The sequence below is a fragment of the Triturus cristatus genome, chromosome 11, assembly GCF_964204655.1.
Source record: "Triturus cristatus chromosome 11, aTriCri1.1, whole genome shotgun sequence".
NCBI lineage: Eukaryota > Metazoa > Chordata > Amphibia > Caudata > Salamandridae > Triturus > Triturus cristatus.
Window position 1 is genome coordinate 868,453,257 of NC_140594.1, and position 25,506 is coordinate 868,478,762.

Sequence of the window (25,506 nt, forward strand, 5' to 3'; positions counted from 1 at the left end):
TTCATAATGACAGCATTGTCCTCAGAGCTAACCCTAGATTCCCTTCTAAGGTGGTATCCCCCTTCCATGTTAACCAGTTCGTTGGGCTCCAAGTCCTTTTTCCTCCGCCAGACTCAGTCGTAGAGCGGATCCTTCATACCCTTGATGCCAAGCGTGGCCTCATGTATTACATTGACAGAACCAAGTCCTTTTGCAAAACACATCTTTTAGTTGCTTTTGCCCAGCCCACAAATGACATGCTCTATCAAAGGCGGGCATAGCTGAATTGATTGTCAAATGTATCCAAACCTGCTACATTAAGGCTAAGAGAAGTTTGCCCGCCCCAACCAGGCCTCACTCCACACGGAACTAAGGATTCACTATGGCATTCCTTGGAAATATCCCCATAGCTCACTCTGCGCATGCTACATAAGGTCTTCAAGTGGCTACACACAAGACTCACCGTGACACAAGCCCTCATCACCAGCTGACTGGACTATGGCAATGCCCTCTACGTAGGAATTGCCACACACCTTCTACAGAGACTTCAGCCCATACACAACCCACAGCCTTCCCTGACGAATTCACATCACACCCCACCTCAGGAAACTCCACTGGCTGCCCGTACAGAAGAGATGCGAATTCGAGCTGCTGTCCCATGCACACAAGGCTCTACACAACCAAGGACCCACCTACATTAACCACCACCTGAACTTCCACCAACCATCAAGAAGACTACACTCTTTCACTTGCCCATACTCCCAGCTTCTACCGAAGCAAAAGTGGATGATGTTGTTCTCTCACATTGCCGTAAAGATCTGGAACAGCCTCCTCAGTCACCTCCGGACCATCACCTTACTTCTGGAATTCTAGAATGGCCCTCAAAACCTGGTTGTTCCAATAAGTCTCCAGGCCTGCACTGACTTCAAGAAAGCTCCTCGGCATACGGAAACCTCACATTTGTTATTGATGGTAGACTCTGCAAGACATATGTTGACGCATATTTACAAAACACCTAAGAAGGATAGGACCTGGGAAGACCTGCTGGCGCAGAGAACATGGAAGGAGGATCTTGAGACACCCCTAACAGACCAGGAATGGAACGCGACCTGCTCACTGGTTAAGACAGTCTCATGCAATGCTATATTTAAGTTGACACATTTTTATTTTGTACATCGAACCTACCTGACGCCAGTGAAGCTCAGCAGATTCAGGGGCGTAACACAGGCCCCCGTAGCCCCTGCGGTGCAGGGGGGGAGGTCCCCAAACTCCAGGGAGCCCCCTCAGCACAGCACTTCAGCCGGAGAGTTCCTGATAGAGTCCGAAATGGGCCCCTCCACCTATCTTGCAGGCCCCCCCCCCCCTCAATTTTCGTTATGCCACTGAGCAGGATGTATGCAGGTAGAGGAACGGATTGGCCCAGGTGGGGAAGGGAAAGAGCCTCCTTCCTACACATGGCATGAAAGTGAGGTGGGGGACATGTGTTGGAAATTCACGAAGCTGGTGTTAGCCTTGGCTAAGAGGAGAGTTGATGATAAGGGATGGCTGTGTGTCAGGGCCCCCTCCATGACACTATGGTGCAGGGATGTAGACGAGTTGCCGATTGATGAGGAAATACATTTGAAGTTTAGTCGCAGGGATGACTAGCTACAGGAGGACTTGGAAACATGGGCTGCATTGCTAGAAATTATGCACACAGAACAAGAAGCGGAGGATGGGAGGGGAGCACGATCTCAGGACATGACCCCTTCTGATGTGCAGAACTACATCCAGGGGGATCAACTGGGATCGCTCTGACCCCTTGATGACTGCTGGATGGTTGTAGCGGGGGTGAGGACCGGGACCACATGGCTGCTCAGTGCCCCAACGCAGGACTGCTTCTTATGTCAAGTGACCAATAGTCCCAGTAAGGGAGACAAGGATAGTATTAGTTGAAAAGGAAATCGTGCCTGGAGGGAGGGGAAACTGATATCTCTGTAAGGTATCGACTCTACTGAAGAATGAACGCAGTTCAAGTACCATTGCCTGTTTTTCTTTATTTTATTTACTGTTTCTAATGTTTAAAATCACTGTTAACTTCACTGTTGAAGGAATGCATTGTACACAAGTATAATGTGGCTGCAATATGATGTACTGCATGGAATGCTGTCAAACATTCAATAAGCAGATGTTTAAAAAAAAAAAATATTAAACGTAAAACTCTGAGACATGTTTTGTATTGAAATGCTTTATTTTAAATACTGTTGTTAATACTACTCCGTTTACCATTACAACTAATGTGTTTTACTATTGATATTGTGCCCATTGATTTCAAAGGTGGTGCATTGTTAAATCATGACATGAGGCTGCTTTTTCCTAAGCTGTAACGCCCTGAGATAGCGAGTAGGCCTGCTTTCTATAAAATGATACGCCTTATACTGTGAAGTGGCATCTAATATAGCTTTTGGGTATTGTAGCTATATGGTTCAGGGCCACCTTGGAGATGTAACGTGATAGGAGGGTGTTTCCAAATGTATTTCTATTCCATCCTGATGGACATATTTGTAATTTAAGGTCCAGTATTTAGTGGTGTATGTAGCCTGTAATAAAAGTACTTTGCCTTTTTAAAAGAAAAGGCACTGACTGGGCAAAGATTTATTGAATAGTGTAGATGTGTACCAGTAGGGTGGGATTACTAGCCCACACCACCTCCACTGACTAGACCTTGGACTACTCTCCCTCACTACCATGAGACAGTCAAATGCTACAATGGGGTACTTGATTCCCAGTAAATAGACAATTGCGGACGTATTACTAGTGATGGACTCGCATCCGTCATAACTAATAATTTAATTTCTTACACAAAGCAAATAAGGTGTCTTTAACGATTATAGATTATAATTTGCTTAGATTGAAACATCAGACTGGTTTTGCTCTATATCCCATTCTCATCACCACTTCCATAAAAATCCTGTACATTGATGGTAAAGAAAGCTGGAAGACTTTAATGGAGATAAAGTACAGAACCATCAATTGTGCTTTGGTAAGTGGAGTTCTCCATACAATTTACGCTGCAGTTCAAACCACAAGAACTTACTCATAATAACATGCTTAGTGACATGATTGCATTCCAAGATACAAGCACTAGTTGTGCAGATCATTATGCCACTCAGCAACAAGGACAATGAATTATAATAAATTCTCACATGTATAGACAGCTGATCAAATGCTTCAGAGTTAATGGATTCTGATGGTCTATCTTTCTTAGGTGAATATCCATTCAATGAGCTTGTACGATGTGGATCAGATGTTGTACCTCTATTGTGTTTCTCATTGCTGACTCAGCCAATTAGTTGGATAAATCTCTGGCAAATAGCATATATTCGACTATATAACATGGTTTCTAATTTGTTGTCTTTCCCCCTCTTAGCAATGCCATGATATTTGCAGAATTTATTTTTCAGTGACCACTTTCACATACACACTACCCAATGTAGTCATATGTAAGGCATATATCAAAATATTTCGTTAGCAGTTATACATGGTGTTAAAGTACATTAGTCAAAATCCATAAAATATGTATATTTTTAAAGTTTATCTCAACTTTTCTTTTGTCTTGTTTATTACTTCAACAGTGGAAGGCCCATGACGGTGTTATTTTAAAGGTTGATTGGAACGCTGTCAATGATCAAATCATCTCTGCTGGCGAAGACTGCAAATATAAGGTATATCAGTTTAATTCTCTCCCATAGTATCACCTTTCTTTACTTTTGATTTCTCCAGCAAGATCTTCAGTCAAATTTATTTTCATATCTACTGTAGCTCGAAATGTTGAACACCTTATTACTTGAGTGTTTTGACTTCTTGGTGTCATGAGACAACTAACGTGCTCCAGATGTTTCATATCCATTTTTTCGTTGCAGCTGTATGCTCAAGTACATTTTATTAAAGTTTATGGTTCCCGGCTTTGAACCTCTATTTTTAATAGTATCTGCTTAGGTTTTCATATCGTGCAGTGATGCCTGTTTATAGATTGCATAATACACTACCAACCGGTGCAAATTTGAGCAACACTTATTCCATTCTGGAGCTGTGGTTAGAAGTCCCTGTCAAACTTCCACTTTTAAAGTAGAAAAGAGTGGGTTTATTGCCCGTACCAGAGTGATTAACTTTGCCAAGTCCTGGAAGCACTCTCTTCTCTCTGAGACAGGTATGCCAGTTGAGGCAGTGGAAGGTAATGGCATTGATGATGTACGTTCTCATCCAAGCATTAATAGATAGTCTCCCCTTTTGTCCCTTAAATAGAAAATTGCTACATTTTTAGATCACTTAAAAAGAAATCAATTTTGCACCGCTGAAGCAAGTGATCAACTCTGCTTTTTCTTTGCCTGGATTGTTATTCATACAGATCACTTTCAAATTCTCAGCACTGACTTAGCAAATTTTCTTTGAGATACCTCACTGGTTGCACTAAATCAATTTGAGGATTTTGAGTTTAATGGGAAAGCCTTTATCAAAATAAAGACCTTTAGTAGTACTGACACCTTTGTTTTTTAGAGCTATCAACGGACTACAAGCATCATCTCTTCCAGGCAACCTTTGATCTTAGAGGAAGATTTTAAATTGCCTACTTATTTGACGGTGGATTTGGAGATAAAACGTGATTCCTAGTACATAGATCAAGATATATCGATGGTTGGAATAACTATTCTCAGCGATCACAGTTTTTATGTTATTGCTATTTGACTAGCCCCTTAAATCATTATAGTTTGACACCATAGCGCTTTTTTAAACTAAGCACACTTCTGTTACGCCTTTGTAATATGTAAGTTCTCAGATCCTCATCTTTCTAAATGAAGAATCTGCACCAAGCCTAATCCATTAGATGAAGTCTTTGTAGTCCAGTAATGCAGGAGTAACGTCAATGGCCAAGTGGTTGGTGCTGCCTAAAGCTGGTTAGGTCAACTTCTGCAAATTTTCCAGACCCAGTCTGATGCCTAGAGAGATTTCTAAAATATGAACTCTTTGGTTAGAATTAATATCCATCTGACAAAAAATGCCACAGAAATTAGTCTTTTGGTGATCACAAGAATAACCCTAAAAGTAAAAAACATAATATGACAAAATACATTAAAAAGACATTAAAAGAACATTCAGCAAAACTCACTCAAACACTACTTAATGTACCACATAATATTTGCTGAAGTTTATACAAGATAAACATAATCACGAAAAAGGTACAAAAACACGTCAAATTGCCTATCATAAAATGCTTCAATATTCAAAGTCGTACTCATGGTCATTCACATGAAACTGGTCACCGGAGTGTTTAAATTAACATGATATAAACATCTGAAGAGACAAGAGGATAATGTAAATCTTCAAAAGACCTATGTGTGACAGCTGCCGCTAAAAAACGGACAATAGAGTTAAAAATACACCAGATAACTGTAAAAACATTATTGCGTGGGCGCACTTGTTGAAAATGTCTTCCCATCTATAGATGCAATGTAAAATACATTCAGGGCTTGGTGTAATACCGACCACGGGACGCTCTTCACTTTGTCATGTTTTGTTGGTATTACACAAAACCCCTGAAGAATAACTGAGTTAATGAAATCCACATTCTCTGAGTTAATATATAGACTTTCAGAAAGGCTGTATTACTTCAAAAAGATATTTCTTTTGTTCCCATGATGACTTCCCATTTCTTTATAAACCCTGTGATCTGTTATCCTAGCTATTTTTTTCTGTGGCCTGAGACTAATACTGATAGATCTGTATATAAATTGTCCTGCAACTTCATCAGAGAGCTAAGCAGAACATCTCTGAGCTTTTCCTCTCTGGTCGCAAGCATTTGTATAGATAGATAGCAAGCCTTTGAGCTTCCATTGTCTTTTTGGCAGCTCTTGCCTCCCTGTCACATCAATGGGGCTCCTGTATCTCAAAGGATACATCTCATTCCACCAGAGCAAAAGAAGCTACTTGACTTTACACTGGCTTGTTCATATTTGTAGATTCTTGCTTTCATGTCCTGGAAATGGAGGGGTTCTTGATATAAAAGCAATGAAAGATTCACATTTTGCAGCTCTAGATTCATAGGTCCACCTCAGTATGCACTGCTTGTCCTCTGTCTGTGACTTGGCTACGTTCCTTAATATTATTTCCATATTCATGATTTAAAAGGATCATATTGACTACAAATACTGAGGTTACCACTGGTGAGAAAGTTCTCTGCGGTGTTTTTGCCCTTTATAATGTTACATGCAGGCCTCTCATCATATACTTAGAATTAGTAACAATAGTGCTTTGATAATGCCCCTGAAAGGTATAGTAATTAGAAGCACAGGATTTTAGATGTTCACGATGCCAAGGTAAAGTGGGTTTATCAGTTGCTGTCGGGAGACTAGTTGGGTGAGTTTGAGGCCAGACTGGAATATGGTGGGTCTGAGCTTTCTGTAGGAAAAATAGATTTCCAGTGCAGAGGTAAAAATACAAGGAAGCACCTGAACACTGGAACGTAAAGGAGGACAGAAGCTGAGGACTGGAGTGGGCAGGAATGGTTAGGAAACTGAAACTCTGCTACATGAAACTTTAAGATACACAAGTGCTACAACAAGGTAGTACAAGAGAGATGACAAACTATCATAAATGAGAGCTTGTATACTTCATGAATAGTGATCGCAATGTGAGGTGAAAGATCTAACAAAAAAGCAAGGAGCACATGAATCTCAAAGAGTTCGGGGAGACACCCATCAGCTCCCATGGAGAAAGAGGCTAGGTGGTTCTCTGTGCCAGAGGCACAAGCCTCAGACTCTAACTGCCACCCTTGGTAGCAGAGACAATCAAGATTATAATATAAACAGACCAGGAGACAAAGGAAAACAGTGGAGGGAACAAAGAAAGAAGAAATGGGCTCAGGGAAAAGCAGGACTTGAATCAAAATATTGTTCAGGACTGGAATAGACGGAATATGTGGCAAGGAGAACACAGAAATAGAGAATTGGGCTCAGGAAAGCAGGACCGGAATCTCAGGCATGGAATACACAGAACATAAGGGAAGGAGTTTATATGTAACACGACAAATTAGAAAGAGGACAGATAATGCTAGAAGCAATGAAAATCACAGGGAAACAAGAGATCGGAACTGAATCAAAAAGCATCCCTGAAAAACAGCAGGGATGCGAAGGAGCCCGAAGAGACTCAACAATCAAGTCATTGGCAAGCCACTGTACTCTGGGCTCACCAGGCTGAAATAGCCAGAGGCTCTGAAGAAGAGCGCATGTTCAAGTAATAACACAGGTACAAGGTATCATGGAATAACTTATGAGGTGAAGACTGAACTGGGGCTTTTAAAAGGGAAAACCAGAGAAACCAGGAGACACAAGACAGGGAATAGGAAAGCCTGGAACCGAGTGTGGATTGGAGCTTAGAGAGTGGTCCAGAATGCAAAACTAAGAGTCTGAATAAGTGTACAGTCCAGGAACTAAGCTAGGGAACAAAGAACCACAACCAGGAAGCAATCTTGGAAAGGTATTATGACAAAAAGCGAACTACAAGTACCATAATGCACCAGTGATGTGGGACAGTGACCTGCACTGGAGAGTGAAAAGAAGCTAATTTGCTAAGTGAATGGGTATAATTTGTTTTTCTGATGTAAAAGCTGGTTTCTGAAAGCCCTCTTGATTGACACCTAGCAGGGGGATGGCAGAATCCTGACAGTTGCTCCTTTTGTGCTTTCCATTTACAAATATATATATATATATATATATCAAACAAGATATTGCTGTTCCTGCTAGGAGTTATTTAAGGCATGTCGCTCTTCAAATTTGACCTACTCTTGACGGCAAATTACTGCAGCCACAAGTCTTATATATTAAAGTAATGCATTCAATTTCTCAAGTATTTTAGCATGAATAGCTTGTAATCCATATTATTTTATTAGTTTATATTCTAGCCTGTGATGTTAAATTATTTTCACACAGCCAATATGAGTTTAGTAACAATTGTTTGTTTAGGAATTGCGTGTTGATACATATTCAACCTATATTTGATTTATTTTGCTTAGAGGCAACCAGCAGTCCAACTCAGAGCCTGGAGTCAAATCATATTTTTTAAACTGACACACAGAATGCATATAAATGTAAATGATCTGTCAAAAAATAGTTTAAGTTGTAAGTGTTTAGCCAAAACACCTGGATTGAGTATGCCTCTTGAGTCCTGGAGTTGAATATCCCTCCTTTGGATACAACATTTATTCAATGAATTTCATACTGTAATGTACTTGTGAGGCTTAAAAGTGCTAACTTAAGTCTGCTAAGAAATGATTGTTTATTGATATTATTTCAATCAAGACTTTTTGTGAGTGTGTTATATGATTTTTATACATTTTGTGACATAATTTAACTAAGTCAATTTGTCACAGGTCGTCTAAGATCCATTGCTAGCATCCCTCCATATTTCAATATTAAATAAATATTGTACATTTTTGGGTTTAGACAGAGATTGCCAGTACAAGAGTAAACATGACCATATGAAATATTCAGATGGTAATTGCTAGAAGCTGTATCCTGCACAGTGACCAGCATGGATGTTGATTCACGAAAATGCCTGGGGTAGCGGAAGTGACAACATATCCACTTTGATCTTCATGACATTACATGAAGTGACATGAAATGACTTTTGACCCTGGATTATAGCAGGAAGTAATGCCACATGACCGTAACCCTGATGACATCACAATATTTTACATTCCTGAAGTTCAATAACAACTGCATGATAAATATGATAACAAAACATAAGCAAATGTCTGTTTTAGATACCATCTATATTAGGGTGCAGGCATGATCTTTGAAAGTGCTGGGGCAAAATAGGTCCCTGAATTAAGCTAGTGATTGAAGCGAGTAAGCCAGACTTTTTCTAGAACATTTAAGGAGGGTTCTTCGCTCTAGAAAAGTTAGGGAGAAATAAATGGGGTCAAATAATGACTTTTACATTTTCACATTCATTTATGGAATGCACAGGTTCTAATAGGACACTCATTAAACATTCAGCTCCTTTAATGGTGTGACTAGCCAATAAAACCTGACCCTCCCCTGGAGATGCCCTAAAAATGTGAAATTGGTGCACCTAAATGTCAAAAATTGTCTCTATTGTGCCTTGAGCAAAAGGAACAAATGATGGACGGAATGCTGAACAATGCAAACATTCAGCCCCAGTCACAAAGATCTAGGCTAAATCCATCGTTATTTTGTTCCCCACGCCACCCCAGTTTGGACCCAGCCATATGCAAATAAGTCTTGACCCTGTTCCTCATGGGAGCAGTCCAGCCCGAACTGCCAAGCCAGGTCCTCCCTTGAACGGAAATAAGCATCCTGGGACCGGTTTTGGGGCATCACCCTTCCATCAGCCAGGCTAGCTTGAATCCAGTGGTGCAGTGAGCACGGGACCCACGTCTGGGCATACCCTTCCCACTTAGGGCGGGAAAAGGAACATCAATTGTTCTTTTTTCTATTGTGCCTTGGCCATCCTTTTGCCGTGGGTACCAACTTTTGCCAAAACCTATATATAATATGCCAGTGCCAGAATTTTGCACTAAATGCTGCCCATATACTATGGGTGATCCTTACGTCAAGAACTACCTCCAATGTGCTAGCGCCAGCATTTTGCTATGGGTGCCATCTTTGTCAAGAATTTCTTCAAGTAGCGTAGCATTTTTCATTGGGTGCCTCACATGCCAGGAATTACCTCTGGTATGCCAAATATTATTTTGCCAGAGGTAATCATTATGCAAAACATTACCTGCAGTATGCTAGTGCCAGTATTTTGACATGGTTGTCTCTATATGACAAAAATGTTCTTCTATATGCTAGGGCCAATGGCAGACTTGCAGTAATAACACCACGTTCTCACTCAAACTCATTCTCACTCACTTTCACTCTTTTGTTCTCTCTCACTCTTGCACTCTGTCACTCGAACTCACTAAAATCTTTCTTACTCTGACTAATACTTTCTCACTTACACTCACTTGCACTCACCCAATAACTCACGACCTTCCTCACTCTCTCACATACTCTCACTCACTCTGACTCACTCATTCTCACTCTCATTCACCTTACTCATTCTTATTTTCACTTACCTTGACTTACTCATTCTCACTCAGTGACTCATTCATTCACACTCCTTCTCACTCATACTCTCTAACATGTCCTCAGACTCATTCTTATTTATTCTCACTCACTGGCAGTCACTCTTGCGCAAAGAAACTCATTCTCATTGTCTCTGACTTCTGCCTACTTACTGACACTCAATTTCACTCCTTCTCACTGCCTGTCACCGACTCTCACTCACTTTCACACGTCATTCATGCCCACAACTACAGGTTTTCTCTCACATACACTTACTCTTACTCGCAAGCATGCACACGACATACATTTTAAATAATGTTTTTATTGCTTCAGCTAACAGCAACAATTTTGTATTCTGCATATCATTCCAAAGGGTGCACACTTTGAGACAGAAGATGTTCTAATTTATAAATGCATATTCGTTTTTGACATCATAAATGTAAAATGGGAATACCCTATGATGGCTTTAGTATATTTAAATCATTTTCCCCTCCTTCAGGTTTGGGATAGCTATGGCCGTTTACTGTACAGTTCACCATCTCATGAATATCCTGTCACATCAGTTGCCTGGGCCCCCGATGGAGAATTGTTTGCTGTTGGTTCTTTCCATACCTTACGTCTGTGTGATAAAACTGGGGTAAGTAGTAATCTTGAAATACAACAAGTATTTATTCACTGGTCCCAGCATTGCAAATTGTAGTCATGTGAGATCATATTTTGAACACTTCACTATTATTTGTTATGTTAAGTTCTCCAACACTGAATCTTTCAAAGATTCACATGTTTGAATATTCCCAGTCATCAAGCTGGGAACCCTCAGTACAATAATAGTAAATAACAGACTTTCTCCTGCATGAACTAACATTAAGCAAACCCATACACTACATGAAGCCTGTCCACCTCATTAATAGACCCAAACTCTGGCCAATGAGGTGAAGTGACTAAGATTCCCTGTCCTTCCCTGAGGCTCCAGGTGCCAGATTTTCTACTGCACGTATATGTGAGAACCCTCTAAAGCTGGAGCTCTGCTTCAAAACTATACATTTTTTACAATATTTCCAGCCTTCAGCTGCATTACTGGCTAAGTGTATGGATGACTTAGAATGGTATAAAACAGTCTTTGTTGCTTGTGGCAAGAGCCAGATTTATGTGAAGTACAGGCATATGCTGTGTATAGATTGCCTTCACCAAGCCAGTGACCCTAAAAAATATAACAGTTGTAGCACATTTCCTTAAAAGAACCAGAAGGGTCACAGCAGGAGATTGGCATATACTCTGATGAGGGAGGTCATTTCTGCACCTGCGAGTCCAGACCCGTCCAAGAAGAGAAAAATGGAATTACAGCTGGATAGAAAAAAACACATAAAAGGAGTGAGACAGGAGCCTTCTGCTACGGCTCGGTCACCTGGTCAGTCCGCATCTTCAGGCCTGAAGATGAAAAAAGAACTTTCACATAGAAAACAAATGAAATTCCAGTAATAAAATAAACAAAAGTATGGACTTGTCTACTCTGAAGGCTGCAAAAATGGTAGGCATTTCATCTTTGAAAAACTCGCCAGCAGATGGTAGCTACTGATCTTCAGATGATGACCCTGCCCCTACCCACTCAACTGACTTGTACACTGATGAAGGAAAACATCTACGATGCTGAAGATCCAGAAGAAAAAAGGGGAGCTGCCTGCAATGCACATTCCGCCCAAGATGATGGAGGAGATTTTACTGCCCATATGATTAGGGGGACACTGGCAGTATCTTAGTATATTGAGACCCATGAATATCCTTCAACTATTAAACAGGTAGGCCCTCTTTTGTCTAGTCAGCGGCAAGTCATTTGAATAACAGGGTGTAGGAAGCTGGCTCTTTATATAGTATACCAAAAAGAGGTATGCTGTGTAAAGAGTCCAGATATTCCCTTATGAGTGGACAGGGGCTTGCTCTAGCAATCCCAAGGTCCTTTTTAGGGAGTAGTGTGGTCGAGCTGCCTTAGGCTTATGTTAGACATCTGCAATACACACACAGTCAATAAATGGTACACACGACTCAATAAGGAGATCCACACCATTTTATAAACATAACACATATCTTTCTATATAGTTAGGCACCAGAATCAATAAGATCAGGTAAGTACTTTTCAGGATATAAATACTTTTAGGTTTCAAAAATGGACACTTAGTGCAGGTTTCATAGGTGGCAATGTAATCCTATGAGGGAAAACAAATACTGCATGCAAGTTCTTTACAGCGACTTACGAAACCAGTCCTCATGACTTAAAGTCAGTACAGAGCAAGGTACAAGGCAACACCAGCAGGTCACCTCCAGCGACACTAAGGTGGCCGGGTGCGGTGGTGTAATACAGAGTTGGTTGCCAATGGGGATCGGTCAGAAAGAGGCTGCAGATTTGGCCTGGGAGGCCGGTCAGGCTGACCCAACAGGGTGGCTCAGGCCTCACAATGCTCAGGGACTTGATAATACCTTTGGTCCACTTCTGCTCGGGCCAGGGGCAGTGGGTGCAGAGGTGTCTTGAGGTGTTGGATGTTTCATCACTGGAGTCTCGCGGTAGATGGGCCTGCACACAAAGGCTGCAGGCGGTATCTGGAAGTCAGCTACAAGGATGTAGGAGGACCAAACCTTCCCACAGGCGGGAGCACACATGTAATAACAAAATTAATTGTTATCACTTCTTTATTCCAAGCTGTAATCCAGTTCATACGTTTTGATGCAAACCATTGTTATGTTTCAAAAGGAATTTTTATTCTTAGTCATTCCATCATCAATGGCATAGCTTGCTTTTATAATATATTCAATCGAATGTTATTCATCCATAACATGATCAACAACCCAATGCATTTCGGGTCTAGAACACGACCCTTCATCAGGGGTAATCCTTAAAGGTTCGAGGTGCCGCCGACCGTTAAGTCACAAACCGCAGGAAATGAATGCGGAAGGTGAATGACATACCATATCCTTGTAGCTAATTATTCACTGGTTGCCACTGGACACGGCATCAAGGTGTGGATGCACATCTGATCGTTATTATTTTGCTGAACCTTGGTTTATTTTCTATGAATGAGTGCACATTGGCAACATTGTTTTTGTGTCTGGAAGTCCACAGCTGGGGACCCCAAACCCCAAGGTGGGCTTAGAGGCTGGAAGTCTAGGGACCACGCTGGCACAGTTGGCCCACTTCAGCTCAGGCTCAGGTCAGTTCGTCTACCCTAGGAATTGGGGCTGCATCTGTCTTGGTCACTGCATTGAAGCCCCTATATGCAACACAAAACCTCATCTCTGATTTGGGGACTAAAACAACTGGGCTGGCCCAGGGGCTCTTAGAGGGTTCAATGACTCCCATTTCCAGCCTTGATGCCCTCCGTGACATGGTCAGAATACCTGTAAATTTTGTGTTTGACAGGTAGACTGTCTCAGGTGTCCACATCATGTGTACTTCAACCAACTGATCTATATATATGTACATATTTTTTATATATAAATACACATCGTTACAGGTTCAACAACATTATTAATAACACTACAATACTTAAAATCTGAGATAAATGTAAGGTGAGCACTAGTTTACCTGGGTGCCGTGACTTACCAATCTTGGATTCATTGCATATATGCACTTTATTGATCTTTTGGTTTCCCCTCCCTCAGTTTGTTGAAGCTTGTTATTTGGGAAGATGAGGGTTTACCCATAAAAAAGACTTCTCACTCCTCCTTTAGTTGTGGTGCACATCACACGTACACCAGTTGGTCAGACCAGGTGTCAAGGAGAATAGCTCAGCATACTGTTACAGGACTTGCCTGCAGTCAGCCTGCTTTTGGGCAGAGATGGTGTCTAAAAAGACAACTCCTTCTACTGACCCATCTTTAGGGTTGTGAGGGAGGCAGGGTTGTGAGAGAGGAGGTCATGGAGAGGTTCACTCTCTTCTTTCTGATCCTCATCAGTGACCATCAGCATTGCCACATCAGCCCTGTAGTGATAGGGTATAAGGCGATTCATTCACATGGATGACCCTCTTGGGGCTCCTGGGTGTGCCAAAGTCCACCAGATATGTGACCTCCCTTTTTCTTTCTAGGATAGGGTAGGGTCCACTCCATTTGTCTTGGAGGGCCCTCTGAGCCAGAGGCTCCAAACCCCACACCTTCTGCCCTGGTTGGTACCACACCAGTGCGGCCTTTTGTTCTTGGCTAGCCTCAAGGTTTTTGGATGCTTTTTCCATGTTTTCAGCCATACTCAAACATAGGCCACTATGTCTAGCTTGGGCTCTTTGCAAGGTGTCACCCAACCTTCCTTCACTAGACACAATGGTCCCCTTACAGGATGACCAAACAGAAGTTCAAAGGGGAAAACACCTACTCCCTTCTGTGGTACTGCTCTGCAGGCGAAAGGCAGACATGGCAAAATGATATCCTATCTCCCTCTGAGTTTTTTCAGGGAGTCCATTGATCTTGCCTTTCATGGTTTTGTTGAATATCTCAACTAAACCATTTGATTGTAGGTGATAGGGGGTGGTAAATGTGTATGTTACCCCACATTCAGCCCACACGGCTTTCAGGTAGCCACTCATGAAGTTACTATCTCTGCATGACACTACCTCCTTAAGGAAGCCCACTCTAGTAAAGATACTGATAAAGGCCCTGGCAACTGCAGGGTCAGTGAAAGTCCCATGGGGAATAGCTTCAGAAACCTGGTGTTATGATCCACTACCACCAGTACAAATCTGTTCCCTGGTGATTTTGAAGGATCTAGGGGGGCAGCAATGTCAATCCCTACCCTTTCTAAGTGAACCCCAAACACTGAAAGTGAAATTAAGAGGGCATTTTGGCTGGCCACCTGCTTTGCCACTGGCTTGGCAGGTAGCACATGAAATGCAAAACTCCTTCACCTTCTGGGACATTCCTGGCTAGTAGAAGTGGGTGACTAACCCTCCAAGTTTTGGGCTGGCCATGATGCCCAGCTAAGGGGATGTCATGTGCTAAGGTGAACAAGAACTCTTTATACTTTTGAGGCACTACCACTCTCCTAGTGGCACCAGGTTTGGAGTCTCTGGCCTCAGTGTACAGGAGTCCTTCCTCTCAATAAGTTCGGTAGGAGCCACTGACATATCCCTTTTCCTGATGAGCAGTTTGCTGTCTCGGGCTTTCAAGAGTAGGACAGATTCACTGTCGTTGGCACAACTCTTACCTGGAGGGTACACGGGAACGTAGGAGCTCTGCCAGGTAAGGCCCAAGATCCTGGGGTTCAGTTCCCTCTGGGGCTGACAGGTCTTCTCCCTCAAGAGAGCGGACCTAAGCTTGTGTGGCTGATTTGAAGCTGGTTTCCAAGTCTTCCTGCGTTTTTCCTAGGAGGATTGGGCCATCATTTCAGGCTCCTACTCCTCTTTTTCACCCTGGGCTTTGCACTGTACTTTTGTTTTTACACATACCCATTCAGGTATACCCAGCATAGCTGCGTGTTTTTTTTTCACTCTCAACCTGTGCTGAGGACTCCAAATTATTTCCTAGCAGACATTCTACGTGAATTGCACCTTCTTTTGGCCAGTAACCCCTACGAATTCTAGGGACACCATTGCCATGGAATGCACCTTAGTCGGATTATCATCGTTGAGGACTGTGCATTTTTCACCAGTCAGATTCTGTCCTGGGGATATCAGTGTTTCAGTCACCATAGTGACACTTGTACCTGTATCCCTCAGTACTCAACTCTAACCCCATTGATATGTGGTGGGTCTCTATATTTTTCCCGGTCACTGGGCCAGACAGCCAGGGCTGCTATATTCAGCCCCACCCTCAGAGACTAGAGTTGCTTCAGTGAGCTCTCTGACTTGGTCAGGGCTCACCTGGATTCCCATCTGGAGACTTACCATTGCATTAGGTACTGCAAGTGCACTAGGATTCTTTTTGGGACAGATAGGGTCTCCAGTTCGGTGCCCATTGACTTTGCAATGAAAACACCATTTCTCTTGGGATCCCAGTTCTTACCCTGGTACCCACCCCTGGTCTTTGTATAGTCTCGGCTCCACCAACCTGCACAGGTTTTTAAGGGCCTTAAAAACACTTTTGTTTTTATCTTTTGACTGGTCACCATCTTTCCCTTAGGAGGGCTTAGCAACCCCTCCCTTTTAGTTATTACCACCATGAGTGGTCTTGGTTACCCTTGTCTTGACCCAGTGGTCTGCCTTTTTTCCCAATTATTGGGGAGAAAGTGGACCTAGGTCTACCAGGTACTGATGCAACTTTTCAGGGAAACAGTTACTCAACAAACGTTCTTTCATAATAAGATTATAAAGCCAATCACAGTCTTGCACCTTGTTACCTTTCCACCAGCCACCTAGTGTTTTGACTGAGAAGTCAACAAAATCTACCCAGGTCTGACTTGTTTTTTTTTTTTTTAGTTACTCTGAACCTGATCCTGTATTTCTCAGTGGTGTGTCCAAAGCCCTCAATCAGAGTATCCTTCTTGAGGTCATAGGACTCTGCAACGGTCTCATTCCTGAAAACAGCTCCCAGAAAAGAGAGCGTACTTTTGGCTGAGTTTCCTCATTCTACAAGCCCTCTCAAAAGGTTGTAAACCATTTGGTGATATCATCACCCTCTACATCTTTGGGAACAATACCTGTGGGGAACTCAGGGTCAAAAGTGTCTTCTTTCTCCCTAGTTAAAATGTTGCTGCCCAAAAAGATGTGTCCTAGGCCCATCTCAGCTCTTTACTTTTCTATAGTCAAGAGTTTAGCCTCTAATTCTATCCTCTTGGCTAATTTTTGAAGATCTGCATTTTCACTGTCTGCTTCTCCTGGGGTACTTTCAGTACTCCCAGTGCTGGGTATCAGTAGGATTGCTGCTGGAATCATCATCTAAGTAATCATCCACTTAAGCATCCACCTCCCCTTCTCCAATAGGAGTTTCTTCCTCTGCTAGGGACCTAGCATTTTCTGCAAGCAACTTTTGCTGATGTACCTTAGTGGGTCTGGGCCCCATGGTGAGGTTCCATCCTTGGCAGAGGGACTTAAATCGGTCAATCTTGAGTTTCATGTAGGGCCCCAGGTCGAGCTCCTGGGAAGGATCTGCTACCCCAGTCGTGCTTTTATGTTTAAAACTTTTTATTGAGACAAAACAAACCATGGGGGAGGGGGATAGGAGGCAGGATACATGGAATACAGTCAAAGAAGAGGGGGTGCATCTCCAGAGGGTTGGCAATAGGTGGCGCGGTGGCTCAGAGGGAAGAACACAGTAACTGAACGCTAGAATTGCAAGCTGTGGAATCCCACGCGCGTATCCGAGACCCCAAAGCTGAGCAAGAGCATCCCCCCCCATCAACACCTCAACAGAACACAATCCCCCCCCCTCCCATCCCCCATCCTCCCAGTAACAAAACAACAACCCTCCCCCCTCCCCCCCGTCCTATGGTCCCGCATCAAAGCAGCCCTAGCCAGGAAGCCCCGCACCCCCCCCCCTCCCCGGGGGTCCCCATCTCACATGTAAGCTAGTCCACCGGGGTCACCGGCGGCCTCAGCCTGAGAAGCCTAAGGTACCTCGGGCAGGTGAGCTCCCGGAATTCAGTGGACAGCAGCGCTAGAAAGGGTTGCCATAGCTCTTCAAATTGGTCTATCTCCCCCGCAACCGTAAGCGACAGCTTCTCCATCCCCAGCACGTGCCAGAGCCTATGCAACCAACCGGTGATGGAGGGGACGGTGGATGTGCGCCAGTGGATCAGAATGTTCTGAACCGCAGACCCCAGCGCTATTGCAATCTGCCTACCCCTGCGGGACTTCAGTGGATACATTAGGGCATTGGGGAGGCCCAGCAGGACATACGCCGGGAGACGCGGCAGCTCTATCCCAAAGTGCTCATCCACCTCGTCCAAGACTTCTTTCCAGTAGGCGGTCAGCACTGGGCAATCCCATAGAATGTGTGTAAGGGTACCTTCCTGCCCGCAGCTCCGCCAGCACCCCTTGTCAGTGTGTTTATGCATTTCATACAGTCTCTCCGGGGTGTAGTACCAGTATGTGGACACCTTAGTGAATGTCTCCGTAAGGCCCGTGTGATATGCAGAGTGCCGAGCCCGATACGCAATTTGGTCCCATTCCTTGTGGCTGAGTGTCCTACCCAATTCCCTGTGCCAGCGCTCCCTCCCCGGGTTGTAGTAGTGAAACGGCGGGGGTTGTAGGTGTTTATACAGATCAGTGATCAGTTTAGCGTCGGAGGTCCGAGTAGCCAACCACCGCTCGTACGGTGTAATTGGACGGGCAGCGGTGGCACGCACCTGAGGCTGGAGGGCCCAATGCCGAACTTGCATGTAGCGCAATCTGTCCAGCTCCGTCAGGCCGAACTCCTGGCGGAGTTGCTGAAAAGGAACCACGCCCTCCGGACCATAGATCTGGAAGAGTGCCCTGCAGCCCGCCCGTACCCAGTGGGAGAAAACCCCCGGCTCCATCCCTGGGGAGAAGTCCGGGTTGCCCGCAATGGGCGAGAGCGGCGAGGGGAAGGTGGTGAGGCCCCGGGTTTCGCAGACCGCGTCCCACACACGCAGGGGGACCCGCGTAACAAAGGAGGCGTAAAGATTAGGGGGGCGGTGCGTGCGGCGCAAGAATGGGACCTCTTGTAAGGTGCGGCCCGCCACTGCCTGGTCTTGAAAAAGCCAATGTTTGTCGGACTCCCACCTGCTCCACTCCACCAGATAGCGAAGCTGTGCCGCCTGAAAGTACTTACGGAGGTCCGGAATGCCGAGACCCCCCGCTTCCGGAGCGAGCGTGGAGAGGACTCTCTTCATGCGTGGCCTGCGGCCCTGCCAGACAAAGCGGGAGATGTCAGCCTGCATTTGTCGGATCCAGCCCACCGGGGGCTGGAGCGGAAGGGCTCGAAAAAGATATAGTATCTGGGGCAGCACCGTCATTTTGACCGCCGCGATTCGCCCCAGCCAGGACAGCAGGCCTTTGTTCCATCGGCCAAGCTCGTCCTTGATCTTCCTGCTGAGGGAGGCATAATTGGCCGTAACCATCTCCGATAATGTAGGCGCCAGCAAAATCCCCAGATACGGCACCGTGGACGAGGACCACTGCATGGGGAAGAGCCGTTGAAGATCCCTCCTGGTGTCCGCAGCCAGGGACACGTCTAATGCCATCGACTTGCTCATATTCATTTTGAAGCCGGCCACCCCCGCAAAGGCGTCCAACTCTCGGAGGCAAGCAGGTAGCGACCTCCTAGGGTCATCCAAAGTCAGCAGGACATCATCCGCGTAGAGACTGACGGTGTGGACGTACCGGCCCATCCGGACCCCGACAGCATCCGGATTATTACGGATCCTCTGAGCAAACGGCTCCATGTAGAGGGCAAACAGGAGCGGCGAGAGAGGGCAGCCCTGCCGCGTGCCGCGCTCGATGGCGAAGCCACCAGAGCTACACCCGTTTACCCGCACCGACGCTGAAGGATGCTTATAGCAATTAAATACCATGGTGCGGAACTTATCGCCGATTCCCAGTTTTGTGAGGACCCGCTCAAGATACGGCCAGTGAACTCTGTCGAAGGCCTTCTCCGCATCAACGGACAACAACATCCGCTCCCCCGAGATCCTTGAGGCCTTCTCCAGAACATGCGCCACTCTCTTGGTGTTGTCAACCGTCTGTCTACCGGGCACAAAACCAGCCTGGTCCGCCTCCACCAAGTCGGGGAGGTGTGGACCCAGCCTGGATGCGAGAATCCCCGTGTACAACTTGAGGTCGACATTTAGGAGCGAGATGGGCCGGTACGAGCCGCAGAGGGCCCGGTCCTTCCCAGGCTTCGGGATTACCGCGACCGTCGCCCTCAGGAGATCCGGAGGGATGGCTCCCGGTTCGGAGAAGGAGTTAAACAGCCGCGTAAGGACAGGGGCCACGGTCGTGCAAAAAGTCTTGTAGAATAGCGACGTGTACCCGTCCGGGCCCGGGGCCTTGCCATGTTTCAGCCGCGCGATAGCCGAAATCACCTCCTCCACATGGATGTCCCGCTCCAGGTGGTCAGCCTGAGCCGGGTCCAGTACCGGGAGGGTCACCGACTCCAAATAGCTATCGGCATCCCGTGGCGAGGAGGGCTCCTCAGCATACAGCGCCTCGTAGAAGCCGCGGAAAGTCTCCGCTACCTCCGCGTCCCCGGAGACAACCCCCCCCGTCCGCACCCACCAGTTCTTTCACCACGCTGCGCTGTTGCGCGACCCGGAGCCGGTGTGCTAGGAGCTTGCCACATCTGTCCCCCCCAGTGTAGTAGGCATGTTTCAAGCGTAAGGCGGCGTACTCCGCCCTATCAAGATCCAGAGCCGAGAGGAGCTTCCTCGCTGCCTGCAACTGCTTCCATACCCTCGGCGCTCCCGTACGGCGGTGGACCTGCTCAAGCTCCCGGACTTGGGCTGTCAACTCATCCCTCTTCAGTTGCCGCTCCTTATTCTCGGCTGCAGAGATAGAGATGAATTCCCCCCGTAAGACGGCCTTCAGTGCCGCCCACTGTGTCGCCTGCGAAGTGTCAGTGTTGCTGTTGTGAGTGAGATAGTCCCGTATGACCTCCCCGACGCGTTGTACCACCGATTTTTTGTGTAGAAGTGTGTCCCGGAGGCGCCACGCCCCCCGAGAGGGGGAGGCCGCCGGCCACCGGAAAACGCCGGTGACTGGAGAATGGTCAGACAGGGACAGGACCCCGATGTCCGCCGCCGTGGCAGCGGCACGCATCGGTCCACTCACCAGGAGGTAGTCCAGCCGTGAGTAGGTGCGGTGTGCGTGCGAGAAGAAAGAGTAGTCCCTATCCGTGGGGTGCAGGGAGCGCCAGAGATCATGCAAGTCCATTTCCGCAATCCGGGCCTTCCCATCCTGGGACAGCTCCCCCGTCTGCGGAAAGCGCTGGGCCGATCTGTCCATCCCAGAGTCAAAGACAATGTTGAGGTCTCCGCCCAAGATAATGTGTCGGTCTGGGGAAGCAGTGACATCCACCAGCGCGGAATCTAGGAAGCGCTCTTGATGCTCGTTTGGGCTATAAACGGAGCCAACTGTAAATGCTGTGCCTCCCAGGCGCATGCGATACGCAAGGAGCCTCCCCTTCTGTTCAGCACACTTATGCAACACCTCCCCCCGAAAGGAGCTCGCTAGGAGAATGGCCACCCCCGCTGTCTTGTTCGCTGCCGAGGAAAAGAACTGGGTGGGGAACTTAGCTGAGCGCATCCTATGGCAATCTCGGGGCAATAAGTGTGTCTCCTGCAAAAGGCAAATGTCCGCCTGCGTCCCCTCCAGCAACGACAGGATCGCTCTGCGCTTCACCGGGTTATTCAGACCCTGAACATTAAGGGTCACTACCTTTAGGCCCGGCATTCCTCACAGGGATCGGGAGCGCCATGCAATGGGTAGGGAATCAGCGGGCGGGGCGCGCGGGGCCGCAGCGCGGGACAAGCCAAAACAAAGCGGGCATAGACAACATCGGACGGGACCTTCCCAACCCCAAAACAACCCCCTCCCCCACCCAAAACCCAACCTCGGCAACTAGCCATCCCCAAACTCAAACACCCCATAGTCTCAGTCAAGCCCCAAAGGGCAAGTCCGTAGAAAAGAGCAAAGTGGACGTCCAGCCACTCACCTCCCCCCGCTCCCCCCAACCCCCCCGCCCCGTGCCAAGCATGTTAAGAAGCTAAAGACATCTCCCCCCGGAGTGCGTGTTAGGCCGTCAAGGCCACGCTAGAGGAGCCGGTTGAGTCCCCGGCCGCCGCCCTCAGGGCGTCAGCCCTGTCCGCCCTAATGGTAGGGGAGTCTGGGCGCCCTGCGCTGGTCGCTGAGCGCCGCCTCGTTGACCTCCGCCGATTCCGTCCCTCCGAGGACCTCCACGACGGCGTAGCTCCCTCCTCCTCCGCTGCCGTGAGCCCCAGGACACCACAAATGTCTTGCAAGGAGCGTAGCTGGTGTAATACTCCGTTCCACCGAAAAATCAGGCGGAAGGGGTGACCCCAAGAGTACGGCGTCTCATGCTCGCGCAAAAAGTCAGTGGCAATCCTAAAGGACCTGCGTTTCTGCAGAGTGATGGCGGAGAGGTCCTGGTAAAGCGCCACTGGCCGATCCCGAAAGGTCAGGGGCTGTTTCCTGCGGGCTTCAGCCATGATACGCTCCTTTAGTGGAAAGTCGGGCAGGAAGGCCAGAATGTCCGGCGGGGGTGCTGATGGCTGGCGCTGACGGCCAACCCTATGCGCCCTGTCGATGCTGATGGGAAAGTCCGTGGCCTCCCCCAGGATCTCTCGGAACAGGGCCCGCAGGTAGCCCCCCAGATCGGACCCCTCATCCGCAGTCGGCACGCCCCGCACTCGGATGTTGTTCCTCCGAGATCTGTTCTCAAGGTCCTCAGAGTGGGCCTGGAGCTCCACACACTGTTCCCGGAGGCGAAGAACGTCCTGCTGGAGATGGACTATCTCCTCCGCTCGCTGTTGGCCCTCCGTCTCCGCCGCTTCCACACGCTCACCTAGGCCCTCCACCTCTCTGCGCACTTCTCGGACCTCGCTGGCCACCTCCCGCTTCAGTGTCTGGAAGTCCTCCCTGAGGGAGCTAAACAGTTCCTCCATAAAGGCCCTCGTGACGGGTGGCTCCCCTCCAGTCACATCTGCCGGAGCCCGGGAGGGCCCCGGTGAGGGCTGTGCCCTGTCCCGCAAGTGCTGGGCCCTGCCAAGCATGTCCGGCAGAGTACGGTCCCCTTTCTTCGGGCCTCCTTTTCCAGACATCGCCAGCTCCACAGTCGGGCACTGGTCCAGGTGCCCCAGGGAAGCTCAGCCGCCGGCTAGCACTCGGCCCGGGTATCCCCCACAAGTGAGGTCGCTGCGTCACAGGTGACAAAATGGCGGCCTAGTCCGGTCACCGGCAGCCGCAAGAGCTAGCGTGAGACAACCAAGGGGGCCGCAGCGGAGGGGTCCCAACAGCTCATCCCTCCGGTAGTCAGTCCAGCAATAGCGGGAGGTCGCCCGCCGCCAGCAGCCAGGACTTCAGCGGAAACCGCCACCACTGCTCCTTCGGGGACAAAATGGCGGCCGGTCGGAGCCAGCCAAAACGACTAGGCCCGGCGACACCTCCGGGGCCTCCGAGGCACCCCGCCGTAAAATAAGTTCCACCCCCGGCCCCTGATTGTCACGCACAGGGGGCCAGATGGTCCGACCCCATCAGAGAGTCCGCCGTGCCTCGGCTAGGGGTCAGGGCTTCCGCAATGCAAGGTGTCGCCATCACCAGCCCGAGTGCCAGGGCACCCGTCCTAAGCCGTCCACACCGTCGGGCCCCTTCCTGCCAGGCTCCTTCAGTCACCGTCAAGCGGCGGGCCAGATCCCCTCCAAACCGCAACTTTCAGCACCAGGCCCAACCAAGGCGCCCGGACAGCTCTTCAATACGCTCCGCCCCTCGGGCTCGCCGCCGTCGTCCCTTGATCTCGGGCGAACTTTTGGGGGGGTTCCCCCGGGGCGATCCGGACAAAAACAGCACCGGTGTATGCCCCTGATGTTCCGCCACGCTCCTCTCCCGCGCTGAGCCTCAGCGGGGGGAGAGAAGCATAAGAAAAGGGCTTTAGCTTGGCCGGGCCGGAGGAGCTACGGGAGGAAGCGTCCGCTCACCCCGCCATCTTGGCCACGCCCCCCCAGTCGTGCTTTTAAAGTAGTTGAGACTTTGTTTTTTAGAAATTTAGCCCAAAAAATCCTTAGAAAGATTTCTAAAGGGCCTAACTAGCTCAAATCCTTTTTAAATTTTAAACGGTTTGAACCGGGGGACTTAACACAAGGCCCAATCAGTTATTTAAAACAATTTATAAAAAAATCTAAATTGACAAAAATGTTTCTAGCTAAGGACAATTTTGGATTCCTCAGTGGTATCACCTATTAAACAAGTGGTACAGCAGATGTCAAGTCTTGTATCTCACCGCTGCACCACCAATGTAGGAAGCTGGCTCTTTATATAGTATACCAAAAAGAGGTATACTGTGCAAGGAGTCCAGTATGCCCATATGAGTGGACATGGGTTTTCTCTAGCAATCGCAAAATGCTTTTTTAGGGGTTAGTATGGTCGAGCAGCCTTAGGCATATCAGAGAGGAGTGTTAGGCATCTGCAGTACACACAGTCAATAAATGGTACACACATAATGAGATACACATCAATTTATAAAAATAACACATATCTTTATATATATATTTAGGCTCCTGAAAGACATACCGAAGTGGTGCGCACACACACCTGGGACACCCCATAGCAACTCTTGCGTATGAGCTCAACTCCAGATTGCATCAGGGAGATAATCACCTCCCCCCTGCATTCACGGCAGTAGCACACTGGATCACCAGATGAACTCGGACAAAATAACTGCTCCCCCCCCCCCCTCAGTCTGCACACCTCCCCACCCCCCTCCCCGCTGACCCCGTATCCATACCCCAGTTTAACGCCCCGCTTATTAGCCAGGGATACAGACCAGTAATTTAGTATCGACATTGGTTAGTAGATGTATAGCCCAACTCTGGGGACAGAAAACCACAGCTCCTAATGACACCAACATCCTATCTAACACACCTCGGCTATGTGGAGAGCCCTAATATGCATGTACTTCCAGGACAATACAAATGATAAGAGGCTATTACGTGTGAAGATCACCACTAATGTACAATCTTCTGCCACATTAATGTCAGTCTATTTCAGTATGTATTTCATGTATGAACCTATGCTTCTCTATATCTACACTATCAAAGTCTAATAAACATGTTTAAACAAAAAAAAATCTTTATATATATGTTTAGGCACCTGAATCAATACAATCAGGCAAGCACGTTTCGAGATAGAAATATTTTTAGATTTCAAAAATGGACTGTTGGACAGGCCACACGAAGGGCTTGCTCCCTCCCTGCACGACAGGGCCCGAGCTCCGGCCCACCTGAATCAATACAATCAGGCAAGCACGTTTCGAGATAGAAATATTTTTAGATTTCAAAAATGGACTGTTGGACAGGCCACACGAAGGGCTTGCTCCCTCCCCGCACGACAGGGCCCGAGCTCCGGCCCACCAAGCATAACCCACGAAAAGCACCTGTACCCCGTCTCACGACGGATCTTCTGCCCTCGGACCTCTACTCATCACGGGGCCCAGCCCCACCGGCTCCCCCGGCCGGTTCAAGCCGCCATCTTGGGCCCTGCACCACGAGGCCGCGTGGCCTAGCCCCGACCCTAACCCCGGGCCTGGCCGGCCCCGACATCCCGGCACCACCATCCACCCGGGAGGTGAGCGGACCACTTGGCAGGTCAATGGGAGGACGAAGTGTCAAGAGCTCTTCCCCCGCCAGGTGCCGATCGCCTCCAGCTCCCCCAGGCGCCGGCTCCACCCCCTGCTGGGTGTCTGGACACCTTCATCCCGGGCCCTCCGACCTCCAAGTGCGAGGGTCCGGACATCAAAGGGCGGCTGCCCTATA

The 25,506-nt window shown here is 47.6% G+C and overlaps 1 protein-coding gene across 1 annotated transcript in view; it reads left to right on the top strand.

Moving 5' to 3' along the window:
* IFT80 (intraflagellar transport 80) overlaps positions 1 to 25,506 on the top strand; it is a 455,321-nt gene that overhangs the window by 129,369 nt on the left and 300,446 nt on the right. Inside the window, exons 7-8 of the mRNA XM_085634720.1 lie at positions 3,594 to 3,683; positions 10,585 to 10,722. Of these exons, the coding sequence (XP_085490846.1) occupies positions 3,594 to 3,683; positions 10,585 to 10,722 (228 nt within the window). The remainder of the gene's footprint in view (positions 1 to 3,593; positions 3,684 to 10,584; positions 10,723 to 25,506) is intronic.